General features: G+C 35.6%; 1 protein-coding gene across 2 annotated transcripts; it reads right to left on the bottom strand.

Moving 5' to 3' along the window:
* Positions 1 to 338: 338 nt before the first annotated feature.
* On the bottom strand, positions 339 to 18712 carry LOC109859281 (putative inorganic phosphate cotransporter). Of its 2 annotated transcripts, none has more exons than XM_020437377.1 (8): positions 18458 to 18712; positions 6489 to 6685; positions 6128 to 6364; positions 5519 to 5606; positions 4950 to 5173; positions 4672 to 4824; positions 4187 to 4558; positions 339 to 4058 (listed from the first exon to the last, which is right to left on the bottom strand). In XM_020437377.1, exons 1-8 carry the CDS (start codon positions 18543 to 18545, stop codon positions 3873 to 3875), a joined length of 1545 nt encoding a protein of 514 aa, XP_020292966.1. In that variant the 5' UTR covers positions 18546 to 18712; the 3' UTR covers positions 339 to 3872. The 2 variants fall into 2 exon arrangements, with proteins under 2 accessions (XP_020292966.1, XP_020292965.1); XM_020437376.1 differs by lacking the exon at positions 18458 to 18712 and adding an exon at positions 11846 to 12388.
* Positions 18713 to 19793: the final 1081 nt, after the last annotated feature.

Raw genomic sequence — 19793 nt, 5'->3', positions numbered from 1 at the left:
AATTTCAGGATTTCGTCAGCTTTCGTCGTTCTCACGAATGCTTTTCGACAAATCTCGAATATACAGGTAGAATACGGTAAGGTAGCACAGGTAATAGTGTAAAATTGAAGGTCTGTGTCTCGAAACGGCTATCCATACTTCGGATGGTATGTGAAATGCACGCATTGTGTATAATGTAGTCGCGAGAGATCTCGAGTTCGTGTACCGATTATGTATGACATTGGAGCAATGGCGGATTTTCGCACAAGCGTCAGGAAGCTTACGCCGTCTTGGGATATTTTCTTGGGAGGTTCTCTGATTGACAAAAGAATTATATTTTCAAAAAATTACTACTTTATTTTAAAGCTTCACTTCACACAAAGATTTTATTTATACGAAAATAAAAAAAAACGATACGGTAATCACAGCGATGAAATCTATCGTGTGAATAAATATGTGTGTACAAAAAACTGAGTTTGCAAAATTTCAATTAGTGTTTTATTATTTACTATTAGATAATTTTGCTTCCTCACATCGTTTTGCGCCGAAATTATTTTGATATTAGTTCATTCGTATTTTTTATTATACGCGTTATCATGTCAACGATCGGTAAAATAATATTTTGAAATCTAAGCAGGACTGAAGTTTACATAAAGTTTTGAATATGTAATAGCGTCAAATATTTTGGACAACGTGACAATTTATTTTACCGATGCTATGCTTTCGTAGGGTATACTTTTCGAAAAGAACAGAACGCTCGATAAAAACCAGTATATTTTTAAACAAGTCGTAATTTTAAATTTCCTTGATTTTGATTTTCTCTATTTGCAATACATATTTATATTTATATGCTTATTCTGTATGATCTGTACAAAGTATAAGATAATTGTTTGCAAGATGAACAAACTATCGTGGACAAGTATATGTGCTATCTACATTGTTTAAAAATTATACATAGTAAAATATATATATATATATATAATCCCAGCAACATTATACCAAGTAACATTAGGATGGACAATGTTTTACATTACGACAATGTTACTGTTACTTGATGTTTGCTGAAATTGTTGGTACACAATTTTAAATAGTGTTAGACACGATTTTGGACAATTTAATTGTTTCACGTTTGTCTTCACGAGCAAAATAGATCTCGAACGTGTAAACGCGCCGTCTTTTTTATTTCTTATTTAAAAACTTAATAGAATATTAACATTTTCAACAAGTTAAAAGTGTTCGCATTGCGTATATCTTTTAAACATGTAATTCTTCATGAAGAAAAACCCGAAACCGTAACAAATGAAAGAAAGATTAATAAACATATTACTCTTAGAAAGTTATTCGACATATGTGTTTAAAAAGCGCAAATTTGTTAGTTTTGTTTACGTATTTCGTCGAAGATATCAACGACCACTATTTAATTGATTGCAACAAATCTATAGTCTGGCAAATATTCGAAAGAGAAAAATTACAATTGAAAGTGGAATTGTTCTTTAGGTCGTGCCGCTTATGAAACAAAAGGATATCAATTACAAAAAAATGCATTCTACTACATTACGTACGCACGTGTGTGAAACCTTTCTGTTTCCAATTCTATTTTAGTACAATCGAGGTAATGATCTCTTTTCTCGTTCTTCGCGTGAACGTTGTATAAATAACTACGCAATGTAATTTATCTACTATCTATAACTTAATAAGATTCTATGCGCAAACATCTACAATATATATATATATATACACACACACACACATATATATATATATATATATATATATGTATAAACACCATTGTTATATTGTATTACCTATAATGCTGTTCGCGGGAAGCCTGATTTATATTTTTCTGATGCAGTTTCTCACATCTATACTGAAAATATTAGATACTTTTCAGACTACTTACTCAAAAATATAATGGCAGTAGTTGGCAAAAAAATGACGTAACAAAGAGAGACGAACGATAAATATCGTTGCTTTAATACTGCCAAAGGTTTCGTTTAAAAAAAAAAAAAAACAATGAAATTTAACTGGAAAATAAACGCTACATCGGAACTCGGAAGACAATATACAATAGATTTGTCCTTTGCATCGTGGTAAATCTATTTAATCTACCGTAATTGACTGTGCTTATGTTCTATCTAAAGTCGAGGACGCGCAAAAATATTTAAGCAGCAAGCAAATTAGCTAATCACAGACGAGCAATGTAAAGAATACCTGAACGATCTTTTCAAAGTCTTTTACTGCTTAACACATTCGAAGATGGTTTACGGGTTTGAATCGCGTTAGTGTCATTTTTATACCGACGTTTTGTGACGTCATTTCAGCTCACTTCATCAGGGTTTCAAGAACAGCTTAATACTGAATATCAGTGAGCTGAAATGTTCACGAAATGACGGTATAAAAATGACACTAACGCAGTTCAAACCCGTAAAACATCTTCGAATGTTAATACAACACACTGCGAAAGCATCAAATATCAGATTTTACTGCTTACGTTTTTTTTTCGAGTCCCCGGCTTTAAGAAGATACTAGAGTCGTCTGCAATATCGAAACTTCATCAAATCCAAAAATTGCATGTGAATAATATTTTATACGTATAAAAAAATTTGACATTAAGCTTAAGAAAACTTAATTCGATGTTTATTTTGTTCTCACCAACTATCCAACGTAATTTGAAGTTTTTTCTCGAATATAATTACATATAAATATATAATTGTTTTTCAAAGAACAAAACAACAACAACAACAACATATTCGAAAAACTGTTGTAAACGTCAATTTTTTATCTTCTTGAGATCGTATCCGCGTCAAAATTCGCTTGTCATGACAATAATTCCGGCAAGTTTGTGAAAATCCGTGTAAACTGCAAACAATGATTGTTGCTCTTTTTTCTTTCGAGAATTATTTCACTCATCATACTTCTCTAATGTGTCAGTGCTTAGGCATTCATAGTTTGACTTTATATTTAATGATCGTTTTAAATCCACGATAAGATGCTGTACGGGCCGTTTTAATGGCTACAGAGCATGAGACTGACATAAGATTTGAAAATAAACTTAAAACGATCTTAAATACAAGATTCGATCATGAATACCGGCTTTAAAGTGTAATTTGTTTTAATTTTAATAGTAATATAATTCCTGATATTATATATAGTATGTAAAAAATTGATAAATTAAAACTATAACAAAATGATAAATCAAAGCTTAAATAATAACTCCGCTATGAATATACATCAGAAGACTGTTGGATTATATTTTACAACTGTGCGTTTTAATAGTTGATTATAAAAATGAGTTTATATGAAAATACTCTCTTGCTGTAACGTGAGTTGGGCGCAAAATGGAACTGTTTGTTTTCTCGCTTCTGACGTCATTATTCAATATAATTTAGCGAGTATGAAAGAGTCTTACAATTGATACAAAAATGGTCATCTGTTTTTTTTCTTCTACTCGCTGGTTTCTTTTTGTTTCTTTGTAGATCCTTAATTTATTTAGCCTTGATTTATTTATTTTTTATACGAAACGTACGCCACACTTTTGTAAGTAACTTTTGCAATCGAAAACAAAATTTCCAATGTAGATTGCGACAATTACTATTTTGAAAATATTGTTCACAGTAAAAAAAAAAAGAAAAAGTTATATACACACGCTCACCCTCTCCTCTCTCTCTCTCTCTCTCACACACACACACGCACCCACACACACATATATGTATATATATGCATATGTATGATTAACTTATACTACAGTGGATGTATTTTTCTGTCATTATGAATGATTAAATAATTAACAGGGAATGAGAATTTATGTAGACAAAGAAATGACCAAATGGACTCAATCGCCACGCTGTAACAATGTTCTTGCCATCGCTGATCGTATACGGAAGTCACACGTGTCAGTGTTGAGTCTCGTTCACGACTCTTATATTGTTCAACTGATTCTTCTCGTTTTTCTCTTCATCCTTATCTGGATTGTCCCACGCTTGTCTCTGACCAGAACCGAAGAATGCATAGAATGTTGCGCACAAGATGTAAATACCGGCGCAAATCATGAAAACGGTTCTCCATTTTGCTTGCGTTGGCTAAAAACATATACAATATTACATATAAAATATTTAAAAAATATTAAAATGTACAATATATAGGTTCAAAGTACTATCTTTAGTTTAATTATATATATATATTGTTAACGAATAAGAATCTCAATTACTTTATCGACAACGTATCCAACGGTGATGGGCGCGAGAAGACCGGCAAGATTAGCAATGCAATTTGTAAAGGACATTAAGATCCCAGCAAATCTCGGAGAAATATCGAGGTGATTTATTTTGAAGCCCGAATAAATAGCACCATTCAGACCAACTCCCACTGTGATAATGGCGATTGTCAACCAACGATCGCAACCGGTATATGAAGCACCAATTAGCGCTATCGCTGGTGCGTATTCACCGATGCTGTTGATGATCTTGCGTGTTACTGTGTGATTGAATCTTCCTGAAGTAATCATCCAGTCAGTGATGTGAGAGATGATCATAGAAAAGATCCACATGGCCAAATATGGAAGTGCCGAAAAGAAACCATTCTGAAATATAAATTAATCCTATTTAGATTTGACAAACTATTTTGAAAAGAGTTTTTTATTTTTTCCAGCTCAATATCTCTCTGAAGTATTCACAGGTAAGCAATGTTACTTACCTGTTTAATGTCGAAGTGAAGAATTTGTTTCATAAATGTTGGAAGTTGAGTCATCAGAGTCTCATATCCATAATTGTGGCCCATGTGTGCCATAAGAATGGCCCAGAACGGTAGCGAAACTGCAATGGACTTCCACGGTACGGGAGGTGACGCCTGAAAAAAATTAATAAAAAAAAAAAAAAAACAATTTATAGCTTGTTCTAGATATGTTGTGTGTTCTAGAGTTAAAAGTAAAGACTGTATTAATATATACGATTAAAATGATAAGAAATACTAACGGATGTATTAGCGCTACCCCAAAGAGCGCTAAGTATATACTTCTTTTCGTCCTCTGCAATTCTTGGATCTTGTTCGGGATCTTCATGGATCCATATGAGGAATCCTATGCACCAGACAGTACCAAGAATACCAAATACATAGAAAATAGACGGCCAACCGCCTGCCTCCCAATCGGCTAACAGACCGCTCAACGGCATGGAAATTACTGTGCCGAATTGTGCTCCTATTGAAGAAAGAAAATGAAAAACAGTGCAAGATTAATAATAGTCAGTAAGCGATTTGTTTTGATATTTTTGGTTTTCATCCAAAAAATAAGAAAACCTTATATAAGAAAATTTCGAAAGAAGATAACTCGAGAAATTGAAAAGATCTCGTTCCACGTCGCTCAATCCTCGTCACAGGAAGAAGCATGCGCAGTAACTCGATGCAGCGAAATGTCCCAGACAATGACGGGAGTATGAGGAAAGCAGGAGAAGGAGACCAAGAGAAAGAGAATTCTCGCGTGGCAAACTTCCCGGCTCGGTAAAAATCGCATGAAAGAAGAAGAGATCGCATTGAACGAGCTTACCGGCATAGACGAAGGCACCCATCCTGCTCCGTTCGGTAGGCGGTATCCATTTCGCCAGCAGTGCGTGCGTGCAAGGCACAATAGGACCCTGCAATAGGGATTAATCCATTCCTAGGGGAGGAAGGAAATATACCCGTACAATCAAAAAACGTTCACACTCAATCACGAATATAATCCTTTAATCTTGAGGGAGTGTTCCCGTTTTCTAAGAGTTTAAACAACCGGATGAACAAAAGGCGTAAAAACGGGATTACTCCCTTAAGACTACCATTATGTACTAATATCTGTTTCTGCAAGTATAAATAAAGAATATCTTAGCAATTATATTAATAATAAACAAATTTTATGTAATAAATATATATATTATAACATAGATTAACCGCTGTTCTAAATATGTCCCGTTCTTTGGCAACACAACTCTACTCGAAGTAATGAACGCGTGATTGACAACACGTACCAATTTGCAATTATCACTTTGTGCCCATCTATTTTGTTGGACTAAACAATATCCTATCCCGAAACATCACACATTCGTTCTCTCTTCTTGAGTCTCAGTCAAACTGGATCGTGTTACTAAACTAAGAAGAAATTTTTCACGATATTACTTACCTCTCCTAAGCCCTGTATAAAACGCACAATTACCAGCCACCAGTAGCCTTGATATGCGGCTAACGGAACAAGTAATCCGAAAACTGAATTAATCAACATGCCAATTCCGAGGAAGTATTTGGCGCCGTAGCGCTTGGCAAGAATGCCAAACGGTATCTGGGTGATAACGTATCCCCAAAAGAACGAACTTAGGAGATAACTTTGTTCCGTGCTCGTCCACGGAAACGGTCCGTCTGCCTGTAAAGGTAAAAGAATGTGAGTGACTTTTGAACTCTCAAGAGAGATAATCGTAGAATTTTGTTGACGTGATATAGTTACAGTTTTCATGTAACTTACTGTAACTCCGTAACATATTACTCACGTGTTTGAAATCACTTTCGGTTTCGTTGGAAAGGTTTCCGCATTCGTTCACAGCTTCCTTCTGCTTTTCAGTATTTCCCACAGCCGTGTGATTAACCATCGCCACGATAGCCACGGACATATTGGTTCTCATTATATAAGCATTCGCCATACCGAGGAATATCATGAAAGTCACTATGTGACGTTTCCCCATAAACGCTGAAGAAAAGATAAGAAACAGCAGTCTGTTATTACGTGCTATTATAACTGCAATTATCGATAAATATTGATTGCAACGTCTTTATAATTGACGGTCACAAGAAAAACATATTCGGGCTTATCATCTATCTAACTCGGAATTCAGTCAGTTCCGATCGAAATCATTTTTGTCTTTTTCATTTGAGAAGATCAAGACACAAAAGTCGGAATCGTTTCGAAAAGTTTTATTATGGCTACTCTGTTGTTACGTAATGTACATAATGAACACTTTGCCAAATTTTCCCGGAAATAATCCAAGGACGAATTTCGGGATCAATGCCGAGGTGAGAGTTACGACACAGAAATGTGACGCAAGTTAATTGAGCTACAAGCGAATACAAACAATATACATATATATTCAAAGAAAATATATGTGCGTAAATTTTTGAATACATACAGAACATAATTTGTTTGTTAAAAAAATTTTTTTTATCGAACAATATAATATTGAACAAATTTTTTATTCAAAAATATAAAGCAACGAGAAAATCGTTGAATTTGTCGTTGACGCGAGTCACGTTATTGTATAATAAATAATACGTTTTAGTAATTACCAATTACTTTCCACATCCAACAAATTCGATAAGTAAGATATCAAAAGACACTTGTATGATTCAATGTATATATTTAAGTTTCGTGCGGCAGTATGCCGTAAATGAGATTAGTACATACGCACAGTATCAAGTACTTTTCCACGAGTTTGAAGTCATTAATACGAAGAAAAAAATGTCTATGTAGTAGTTACCAAGTGCGTTTGACGTCATAATATTTGATGATTGAAAGATTGTTTTTCGGTTATACAACTGTTTAATTGTTATCCAAATCAGGGAGAAAGAGAGAAAGAGAAAGAGAGAAAAAGAGAGAAAGAGAAAGAGAGAGAGAAAGAGAAAGAAAGAAAGAGAGAGAGAGAGAAAGAGAAAGTGGAAGAGAAGTTTATCTTGTCTTATCTAAACCAATAAACGAGAATACTTAAATGCAATGTGAGTTTTTTTGACCGTTGTGAAAAACCTCTCAGACGATCATTATGTTGGAGATCATTAAATATAAAGCTTGACAAATATATGTATATAGTTTTAATGTCAATGCAGCTGATAATATTGGGTCGTTAAGTATGTACATACATTTGTCAAGTTTCATAATGACACAATATTATCAACTGCACGGGACGTTATTCCACGTTTGCAAAAAATGATAAAGAGTTTCAAGTTTTGTTTTTTCACAAAAAAAAATCTATACGATTTTACAAAACTTTTCTCACGTATTTATTTCACGTGTTGCGTCGAAGAAACGCACCGTCTGACGTACGCAATCAATATACTACCAGTTCATAATTCAGCTGATTCATATTCCGTACTCGTACCCGAGAATCTATAATATTTTTGGTAAAGTGGATACCTGCGAAGTGACGAAATTTAAATCCGGTGTATTGCGGTCATTCTAGCGTCATATGCCAGCACATGAACCCATCGCTATTTTAGTTAAATATTTTTAACTCTTCCCGAAGAACATTAGTTTCGGATGTTCTAAAACCTCTTTAAGTTTTTAATAATAGAATAACGCGCTCACTTTCTAAAAGTATTGTTCGTATAAACTATATATAGGACATATGACATTATTTCTTTTTACATATGAGGCTGAAGTTCAAGAACTGAGAATGCTTCGCAAAAAAACTAAGTTGTCAATAGTCTTTGTTCAATCACCGACACATACGCGCGACTATTATTTTATCTTGTGTAACAATAGTGTATTCTATCATGGCTTTCATGTGTTCGTTGGTAATCATGGTCATCCAGAAACTACTACGCGAGACGAAGACGATCGAAGAGGAGAGAATCCCTCTTTTCTCTTTTGCATCTCTTCTCTCGGTTGATGTTACAAAATCTCTCCGTAGCTGATTACATTCAGCTCACACTTCTCTTTTATCTCTGATTAATGCCGAGGCGCACTTTTGTAGACGTCATCGCGGGAAAGAGAGCAAAAATAAGAAACAGAGAGGCAAATAAAGATATAGGAAGCAAACATCGATGAGGGATTGAGACGCCGCGACCGGATTGATTCGTTTCAATTTACACAAGTGTTTCTAGGAAATATATTTCACTGCTTGTACTTTACAACGACGCCGAATTAGTCAATTGACATCGCCGATGACACACTCATTGCCGCTTAAACCGATCAGACTAAATCTGTCTAGCCTATGCGTTAAATTATAATTTGCAATCGCATATCTCTTTTCCTCCTCTTTTTTTCTGGTTTATCTTCATTGGAAATTTCACTGTAATTTGTTCCATTTGTTATGACCTACAATATTGAAGGGAAATTACGCGTCGCGATTTATCGAGGAAATCCGAGAAATCGTTCAGCAAAAATAATTTGAGTTGAAACTAACAATCAGCATGTGAAAGAGCTGCGAGCAAATTATTGATAAACAATGAGCGATTGTGAGAGCATTATAAGTGAGAATCAAGGTCAAGACGCGTCGATGGATTTAATCGGCCGGGATCAAATCACGTTTTATCGCATTTAATTTCGCCCGCGGCATCGCTGAACATCGATTTTTCACCGCGCGGTTATCGATATTGAAAATTCCATTGTTGTGTTGTATCAAAATCTCGCTTTTAATAAATAAAAAAAAAAAAAAAACAAACATAACACGACATTCCTTTCAAATTCCGCAGCACTTTACATTCCTTGTCCCGAACTCGTATAAGCAATTTAATACGTCGGAAAACGTGGCATCAGCTTTTACAACCTGGTCTTGGTATTTGTTTCTCTTAAAATCTATTACGATTCGTTTTCGCATCGAAACTTTCATCCTCACAATTCAAAATACAATGTGTCGTTAAAATACTTTTCTACGGGACACCCTGTATATATATACCTCGTGTCACGTTTATACCGGGCACTTCCAACGAGTCGGGCATTTACTAACTACGGCGCTCACCGTAGTCGTCACTAAGCACGTGGTCGCGCGAATCGGCTAGAAATAACTTCCAACATACCGCGGTACACAGTGTTTCCGTGTGTGTGTGTGTGTAGGAATTAGTAATATCTCATTGTCACACAGAGAATACACACTGGAAATTCGCCGTGGGCAAATGGAGACCACGGGAATATAAAGTGGCGGGATTTGTGCACGTGATAAACACGTGTTTTCAAACTGATGTCAGAAGATCTGTAAAGCGAAGAGAACCGGAAACTTCGGAACAATTACCTTTGCACGGCAATTACGAAATGTAATGCGCCGTACAACATGCTGTAGGTGCAGTACACATTCTATAGATATCAGTGATAACAAATGGACGAGTTATTCGACATAGCCTTGGCGCACCGCGAGGAAAATTTCGCGTTCAAACATTCTCGAATGTTTTTTTTCTTTTTTTAACAAATATGTGCCAACAAATCTGTTACTTCCTCGCAATCAGAAACGAGCGATTTCCGTCGGAAACAAACGCATTTGTTGCGCGAGCAAGAAGAACGTTCGGTTTTACCTACATTTTTACCGAGTTCGCAGGTGTTTTCGCGATGTGTCATCATATTGCGTTAAGTGCTCTTATTGCAGATATTTACATACTCCTAGTTTGCATTCAGAGAATTCATCAGTTAACAATGTTATTTCCTTATCTAATCTTACGCACTTTTTCGTTTTATATACGGGGTATTTCCTTCCGTAGTTCGGCGCATAAATACGTTAACATTTTTTTATCTGTTTAACATATTAAACGGTGATAAAATTGATTGCGCACTGTTATCTGTAACATGTTGCGCTGTTTATTAATAATTCATAGCAGCTCTGTGTCACACAGCAAATTTTCCGAGATGAGTTTTACTCTTGTTCGATTACGCGCGTCATCTTCTTCAGATAATTACGTGTCAGTCGTGTAACAAACTTTGCAAATTATAGATACAGATACGTGTGTTTTAACGGAAAAAACGTTTTATATTCTGTTGTAACATGTGTACGTGATATAGAACTTCTTTGACGCATATGTTTACTGTAAAAACTTTTGTAATATTAATTTATAATGTATTGAATGTGTAAAAAGCTGAACAGTTACAAGTTGTTTTTGGAATTTATTGCAAATATAGTGTGTAGATATAATGTAGTTATGAAAATTTCTGTTAAAAACCACCCAATGTATGTAGAATATGTGTGTATATATGGTACGCGTGACATCACACTCATACAACACTATAAATACACTACTCTAAGTTAAATGCGCTATTAAATGTACGATGAGATTATATGTGCGATTTTAGCAGCCGCACTTAAAAGTCTCCAGCTTTATTTAAAAATAAGTTCTAAGTGAGATGGCGAATATAGATCGCCTCGAGTCTTGGATTTTAAACAATTTGCGAACATGTTTGTAACATATTTTACACACAAGCAAACACACTTTTGTGAACATCATGAAGCTGCCGATTGTTCCGTCGTTGTATAAACAGAAATAATAAACTCTGATACTTTTCAAGCATATGTAAATGTTCCGAGATATTTTATAATTGTATGTGCGTGTGTGTGTGTGTGTGGCATATGCTTTTTATAAAATGGAAAAAGTAGTGTGTTGAATTTTTACAGACTTTTAGAATAGAAAATTTTTTTTTTCACATCTGTGTCAGCAACGCGTTTTGCCGCTGTGTAAGACAGAAAAAAGAAAATGAAACGCAAAACGAAGAGAAAAAGAGAGAACATGTCGTTGCATCGAGCACGTGGTTTGTCGATGCGCTCGTCTCGCGCGCACGCGAGTCTCGTCTCGAATTACGTCGTTTCACGCGACATGAGAATTAAATACGGAGCAGACGGGCGGAGTTTTTACGCGTTTTACAATCACACATCCCGCCCATGTATCAGCGCGAAGTGTTCGTCGCGCTGAAATCTACGCGCGAGACATGAGCTCATCACGTATTTCGATCGAAAGTTTGAATGGAACACACATGGATGCGATTACGTAGACTTTCGAAGTCGCTTATCTCTGTCGCTTTTTCTCCATTTCTCTCTCTCTCTTTCTCGCTTCCTCCGTTTTTCACTTGGCGATTTCATCGATAGGTCGCTATCGCACCGTGTAGAGAAATTAATTCAAGATATAACAACAGCAGATATGGCGCTCTATCGCGCGCGCATACCTTTTTTTTTTCGTTCAGGTCGCTCCTCTTCGTCGATTCCGGGTTGTTCCCATACCAGCACGTGGCCATTTCGTCCTCTGTTCTCGCTGTTGCTGGGCCTGTTATTGTCGCTCATCTCACGTTAAGAACGAAGAAACGTAATAACAGGAGGCAAATCGCCCGATCGCGAGCTCGTCGAACAGATGACTATCACGACGAAACCAACGACGCGATAACGTTGACTGTATTAGCGCGCGACTAGCGTTTCCTCGCACTGTCGTGCGCTCGTTTAGCTCGGACCGAAAAACAGCGCGCGCGCGGGCGCGTCCGTGTTCTTTTTTTATACCGGTCGGACGGGGACGACGATGTCAGCGCGACGCAACGAAGCGACGACGACGGCAAAGCAATAATGCAGCGAGTAAATGTGGTGCGCAACGCACGAGGTTAAGATGTTAAATTCACGAGAGACACTGTCGGAATCGAAACTGAAACTGTACGTAAGTATGTAGTGCTGTGTACAATGCTGCTCCGATAACGACAGCTCGGCCGACCGGACGGAGCGAGCGCGTGGCAAGCCGGTTGTAGCCGACCGACGAGACAGCTGCTCTCGCCGTTTCACCAATCGGAGCGCAGCGCGGCAAAAATCGTGAAGCAGCGCCGCGAAATTCAAATACGTCGTATAGATAACGCATTATGATTTTGTGACTCAGATGTTTGTCAGGAGTCATTTATCTGTTAAGTTGAAGTGACTAAGTAGCACATGAGCGGTAATAAGAAAAGTAATTTAGAAAATTACGGAATGTACATTATATGTATATATATATTAAAGTTATACATTAATATATTAAATTACGATATTAATCACTAACGTTGTATATATATATTAAAGTAATATAATTAATTTAATATGTTAGCGCGATTACGAGAGATAAAAAAGCACTGGACTTTGTTCTGCTGCATGACGTAGAATTGCATCATCATTATAGAATTATTGTCAAGATCGTGAGTATGTTTTATTATCTAATCGGCTATTTTGAAGCAATGTAAAAAAAACTTTCCGTTTTGCAGAACTCGCATAGTTTCGTAGTTCGATTTTTATCTCGGCGAACTATATTCTATTGAGGATGTTTTATTCCTATCAAAATGGTAAATTTAAAGAAATGTTTATCTATATTTTATCATGTTACTGACTCATGTGTTCATAATGACCCAGATTCTGCTATCTGTTTTCGGTAGGTGAAAAAACATTATGTTTTGGAAGTTTAATATTTCCTAATAATATGAAACACTTCTTTCTTTGAATACAGCAACAAAAAAATCTATCCATTTAATCGACAAGTAACTTTCTCTCTCTCTCTCTCTCTCGGATGTGACTAACTTAACATGTTAAAAATCTTTTTTTTTTTTTTTTTTTCTACTTAGACAAATTGCTCTAGCCTTGTAAATACTCTCTTAAAACCGGGATTGCGAAAGTATACTTGGAGCTACACATATGTGAATCAAAGCGGTAGAATTGAGATTATTTGTAAACGAAGTGTTTGGTTCAATATTACAAGTTTTAATAAATAAATGTTTGTTTTTTGGGGGGAGAAAAAATGCACTTTTCGCGCATTTTATGCATAACATAATTATCTTTGTAATTTTCCGAAATATTTCCATTCCCGAGCGCTTAATACGATCCAATGGAAATTACAGTTCGAAGGTAAAGATATACTTCAATTGTGAGATCGCTCGAAATAACAATCTCTTTAAAGATATCTCGAAACGAATCTTTGAAATGCTTGTCCTGTTCAATTGTGCAATCAATGACTTTTGTGTGTATGCGAGTGTGTGTGTTCGAGCGCTATGACGCAGCACATTCTCTGTTTCTCGCAAATCGCAGTGGTGCAATTTCCTTGTACGTGCACTGAATACTTGCACATTGCTAATTTACGAATATACATATATATATATATATATATATACGGTAAGCGCAACTACGTAATTAAGATAAACGGCTAATAGACTTCAATACATGTCACTATCACAATGGTTCTCTGTTCACAAATATCTTTCTCTCCCTCTTATTTTATTCTGTTTGCCAATACGTCGCTATTTATTGCAAATTTGTGTACTACATCCACAGCTTGAAAAAAAACAAAAAAAAACAAGTATTTCTTTACATATATGCAATTACAGAGCGAATAACAGTATCGAAAAATAGATCGATGGATTGTAGCACGGATTCGAACCAAAATAGTTCTTACAAACGTCCACCAAAGTGAACGTAATGGCGCGCAAGAACGTCGAGAGGAAGAAGAGACAATTAAAATGCTCGCTCTGTGATGTGTCATATGTATAATAATGTCAATGGAGAGAAGGAGCAAGTCACGTGCAGAACACGTGTCTAGCCATGTGTAGCTCTCGTGGAAACACGTAGTAAGTAGACAGGGATTACACCAGACGGCAGCACCATCCATCTCTCATCGGCTCTTTCATCTTTTGCGATAAACAAAATCCCGGATAAGCCAATATTTCACGGATCTGTCGGATGATTAGCTAATGCAACATAGAGCCGATTGTTCCACTTTCAGATAAAGGTCGAGTACTCTATCCAATGGTTAAAACTCTGATTTGCGTTGTTTTACGTGTTGATAAAATGTATTTATCTGATAAATAACCAGAAACCAAAAGAGAGATAAATTACACGGCACTCTTGGTAGCACTAAGTCGTATCTAACAGATAAAAATATGTAGAAATAGAAAACAGTGGAAGATGCTTTTAGGTTCCTATCTTATATTAAACATTAACCCGTCAAGTAAGTTGAGATTTATCGGAAGGTGGTTGGTAAAAGGCGAAAAATTTATTCGTGTGTTGGGAAACCAGAGTTTTATCGGAAGGTGGAACAATTAGCGTATAGGTAAGTGGGAGACCAGATGTGAACAGAACAGAAATTTGTAGGATAAACGCGCGGGAGGAAAAGAGGACTTGTAATAGCGCCAATGAGTGTCTTTTCAACTACCTAGCAGTCGTTTGTACAAAACGTTGCGTCGCGTCGATAATGTCACGTTTATTTTTCCTATATACATATATAAAAGGGTTTGCGTAATAAAACTGGATCATAAAGTTTCAGTAATGGAAACATAAATTGTAATTTCTGTTAAACAAATATTTATACTTAATAATATGTACAACTATTAAATAACCATTAAATATTTATGCGCGCAATTATGGAGACTGTTTATTGTTTCTGTGATAGCAATTGTGTGTTTTTTTTTTTTCTAGTTTAGTTTCTCACAGAGTTCTCTGGAAAAAAATAATATCTTTGAAGTGCAATAAAATTCTATTCCATAAAATGAGAGCGATGTTTTCCGCGTGTACATTACGAGACCACTTGTGGAAATGCAGAAGTAGGATGTCGACGATTGTTCAATCTTTTGTGAATGTGACGCGTGGTTGGTTTAAATGCGGCCTTTAAATGATTTAATCCCCGGACAACGGGTCTCTTCACACTCTCGGCTCGCTCTTTATACGCTAGAAGTTTTAGACTGTCAACAGGAAACGCAAAAATCCTCAAAATCAATTACTCACTGCAGTTAAGTAGAAAATGAGATCAAGCGTAACAAATTACATCACGCAGAACAGAAACATCAAGTGTATATATAGTTATACATACGGATACGTCGGAGCATAGAAACGTAAACTTTTTTCGTCTCGCATTCAAATATAAGTTTGTAGGTGGCAGATCAGTGAAGAAGTAATTGGTTTAAATTTTTTGTTGCACACTTTATGTGATTATTACATAAACAAGAGATTTCTGTGAGCAACTATGCACACACGCACACTTACAAATGATGTGTGTCAAGGCGCGGCGACAATAATCCTTTGCATTGTATGTGTTAGCAATTTTTTCAGTACGCGAGGTCGTATCGAAGGACGCAGCTTGAACGTCCAGAAAAATATTCGTCCTTCCGTTATGTCTTGTCCAGAATATAAACTCACTATAATAATAAGGTTGTTAAATGTGTCAACTTTTTTTTTTCAAGATTTATGTTTCTTTTATATGATTCTTTCTGCTAATAAATTATCATAACTCGTTATTTGTTAACGTGCAAGAAATATATTTATAGCACAGCATTTCGTTGCTTTTACTTCATTTTTTGACGTCTGTAAAAATCTACCGCACAAATGTTAAGATCGTTTTCTTCGTAATGACTTGCTCGTTGTTTACCGATCGAAAATCGCGTCAATAAAGAAAAAAAAAAAAGAATTTCGCAGAGAAATTTCTGCATGATGATTAATCCTCTTTATCTGACTTAATTAATTGTAAGTGTTTGACATTTATCGATATCGTTTGTGTATTTAATTTAGCAATACAGTGATATGAACTTTATCTGTAACTTTTATTTCTTTGAAGATTTTTTTCGCGAGAAATTGCACAATGTTATATTGTCTCATGGATTGTATTGCAATCAATTATAAATTCGCGACTTGACACTCGATAAAACATCTCGATATGACAACGAAATCAAGACATCTCTCTAAAATCACTGCACGATTTTACTGTGTGAAAACAATTATATAAATATTTTGAACAAACTGTCTGTCAACAACAATTTATTTTGATAACAATAGCGCTTATTGTAATTTTTTAAATACAGTCAAATCTTTTTATCGTTGTTTTCGCATTGTTATTTTCTTCTTATTGTTACTAAAGTTTTTTCTCTATACAGTTATTTATCTTTTTTTCTCATGCAAACATTTCACCACCATAATGCGATCACCCACCGGCAAACTAAAAATAACTTTGTGACAGTTGATACATGATTTAACTCGCGCGCTGATCGTTGCTGACAGAATGGGGAAGAGAAAATAACAATACGGAGAGGACTCGGTCTCGACAAAGTAACAATAGAAAGGTTCGATCGTAAAGCATTATCTGAATTTATAGTTCCCGCATAGCTATTATGTATATACTCTTTCAGAACCGACTCCGATTTTGGTCATTTTATTTGTTTTCACAGGAAAAGAAAATAATACTTCCATATTGTTTTAAGTTGAGCAATTTACTTAAACAATTGTAAACAGAATATCTATAAGCAAACGTTGTTAAAATTATTTCACGTAGTCGTCGCTAATTCACACATAAAATTGCGGCTAATCGCATGCGATATGTACCTATTATATCCTCCTGAGTACAGCAACGCGATGTGCAGCTATCAATGGAAAAACACAAAGTTATGCGCAGATAGAACTGATCGATACGACGCTACAAGGTACACGTGTTGCGTCAATATTCATGTTTTCTCCAAAACAAAATTACATTTTTCATATGTTTGAATATTTAAATTTACCGACGACTATGTGAGATGAAAAACAAACTGATAATCGCTGCTAGAATAGTTATGGCCACTTACGTAGACCACTATACGACGCAATTTTTGTATGTAAGCAAATCATTGGTGAGAGATGTGCAAATTTATTCCCGCGCCTCGCACTGTAATATTCTCGAAACGCAAAAAAAAAAAGTAGCAACTGGTTCAACAACAGTTGTAGAAGTCGTCACCGAAACCGGTTACGCGCTAGTTCTTGACGCCCTAATCATTAATTTTCAATTAATTATGTAAGCCATGGAACTCCCATCGATTGAGGTAAGATTAAATTTTATTAGCGTGATAATTACACTTCGCTCGCTACACGAGCTCTTTACAACCGTAATTAACATGTAAGCTAAACTCTGTACACGATTCTCTTATCACCAATCACGGTTTGATATTGAGACACTTATAACAAGACGGATTCTTTCTCTTTCTTTCTCTCTTTCTGCTTATATTGTTTCAGATAATCTTATCAACTATAGCAAAAAAATATCGCCACATCACTTCCGGAACGGATCTTTAATCGGAATGTACGTGAGTGTATCGAGCAAACGAAATGAAGTGTGATCTGTATCGATTGACTTACGTAAAACATCTAGCACTTATTCTTAGGCGTTCATAACGCAATGCAAATGAAATTTTTTATTGTGCACGTAGGTAGTTGTTTCACAAATGTGAAAATCCAAGGACTCGCATGAATATCGTAACAAAACAAAACAATATCGCCAAAATAATCATTTTTAATTTATTTCAATCCGTCATGAAATCTTGACGTGACAGACGAATTTCTGAGATCAGATTCGGCGTTTTATCACAATAGAAATAAAAATCACCTCTCTTCACTAAGAAGGAAGACAAAAATGTATCTTTTTTTTTGGTATCTAAAAAATTTCATTTAAATGTTAAATTTGTTTATAAAGTGTAATTCGTTTCGCGTTGAAAAAAATATATTTACATTTTTTAAAATTCTTATCGTGAAATTAATGTGTAAATAATCTAACAGTTCTATAAGCTTGCCACAGCTTTCCGTTTTATATAAATTCATTTCCTCTTTTTCCTTCTTTCTTCCTCTCTCTAATAAAAAAATGTATAAAGATTGTGACAGAGATATTTTCTTTAACTTTTTTAAAATTGTTTTTTGAAACAAAAAAAAATAGAAAAGAAAATCATAAACGTCAGAATAATCTTGAATAGGATTAAATTCCGAGAAGTTTTGTAATAGATGTCCAAGTATAAATTTTATGGTGTTTCAAAGAAAACAGCAGTGTAACCTACCTTTAGGGGGCGTAACTTCCGTGTCGAAGACCTCGGGCTTCTTGATCTCCGATTTCTTTCGATCGGAGGCCATGACGTTCTCGACCATAATTATTAATTGCTTGAGATATCGCTAACACTCGGGAAAATAATTCTGTTCGGCTGTTTCTCGAACAGCAGTTGCTTAGAGAGGGCAAGACTTGTGTGTGAGAAAATTCACGTCAGTCCTGTTCGGTAGTCACTCTGGCACTGTTACAAACACAACCGAACTTACGGCACTTAGAGGCAAACACCTCGCGCACGTCAGCCAATTAGATTACGCCGTGAGAACCCCGCCGATCACCACTCGATCTTCTCCCACGCGACGCGCCTTTCCCAAATCATACCTGTCTGCGTCCGCAGACGGAAGAGAGAGATAACTATATCTCCGACAAAATTCTTCATAAAAAAAAAAAAAAAAAGGAAAAAAGAAACGAATCCTTCACAAAGTAATGGTGCGTGAAAAAATGTAAATTCTTCTCGAATAAAACATTTTTCTTGAACAGTAAAAATTTTAAACGTCAGAGACGGACTTTAGAAAATAAATACACGACATAAAGTGCAAAAAAATACACATCAGTCAGAATATACCGGAAATCATTCATTCGTCACAGCGCAATTGTGTGTTTTAGATCTTCTTCATTTTTTGTTTTTTTTTGTTTTTTTAAAGAACAAAATGTTTTGTTTGAATAATTGAGGACTACATAGATAAAACCAGTAAAACAATTAGCGACATATGTTTTGAAATCGAGTTCAAACAGATTTAAAACTGTTAATGATAAATACATGTTACGAAAAAAGATTAATAATTACTACTTTACGATCTACTAGCTCCGCTTGATTGTAGATGGAAAAAATCGTCTAACACACACATCTACGATACACGTCATGTAAGATATGCATGCGAGCAAAGAACAGATGTAAAAATTATTATTGACGCCACGACGTTTATAATCGCGAGAAGAAAATATACATGTATATATCGCATGTGCGACAGCGGCGCGCACCGTCTTATTTGTTTGATTAATCGACTACTTAATTGCCGCTTAACGGTATGACATTGGAGCGGAAAATAAACGTGCTCGTCTTGCATGCCACTTCAACTGTATACGATGTAGATAACTTGTTCGAAGTTACCTCACGTGCAATTATTTTCTCGAGGCGCTTTGCAATTGTTTTAGCGATAAGGAAAACCCGTAGGAAAAAATAATGCCGATTGGTTCATCGAAATGCCAACACGAGACCACAACACGTCATCAAGCAATACCGAAGTATCGATTGATTTATCGTCGAAAAGATTTATAGTTTGTTCAACAAG

Source organism: Pseudomyrmex gracilis, unplaced genomic scaffold, assembly GCF_002006095.1.
Source record: "Pseudomyrmex gracilis isolate BER0280 unplaced genomic scaffold, ASM200609v1 scaffold_255, whole genome shotgun sequence".
Classification (NCBI taxonomy): Eukaryota; Metazoa; Arthropoda; class Insecta; order Hymenoptera; family Formicidae; genus Pseudomyrmex; species Pseudomyrmex gracilis.
Note: the sequence above shows the minus strand (reverse complement) of the source record. Positions and strands in the feature narration are given on the sequence as shown.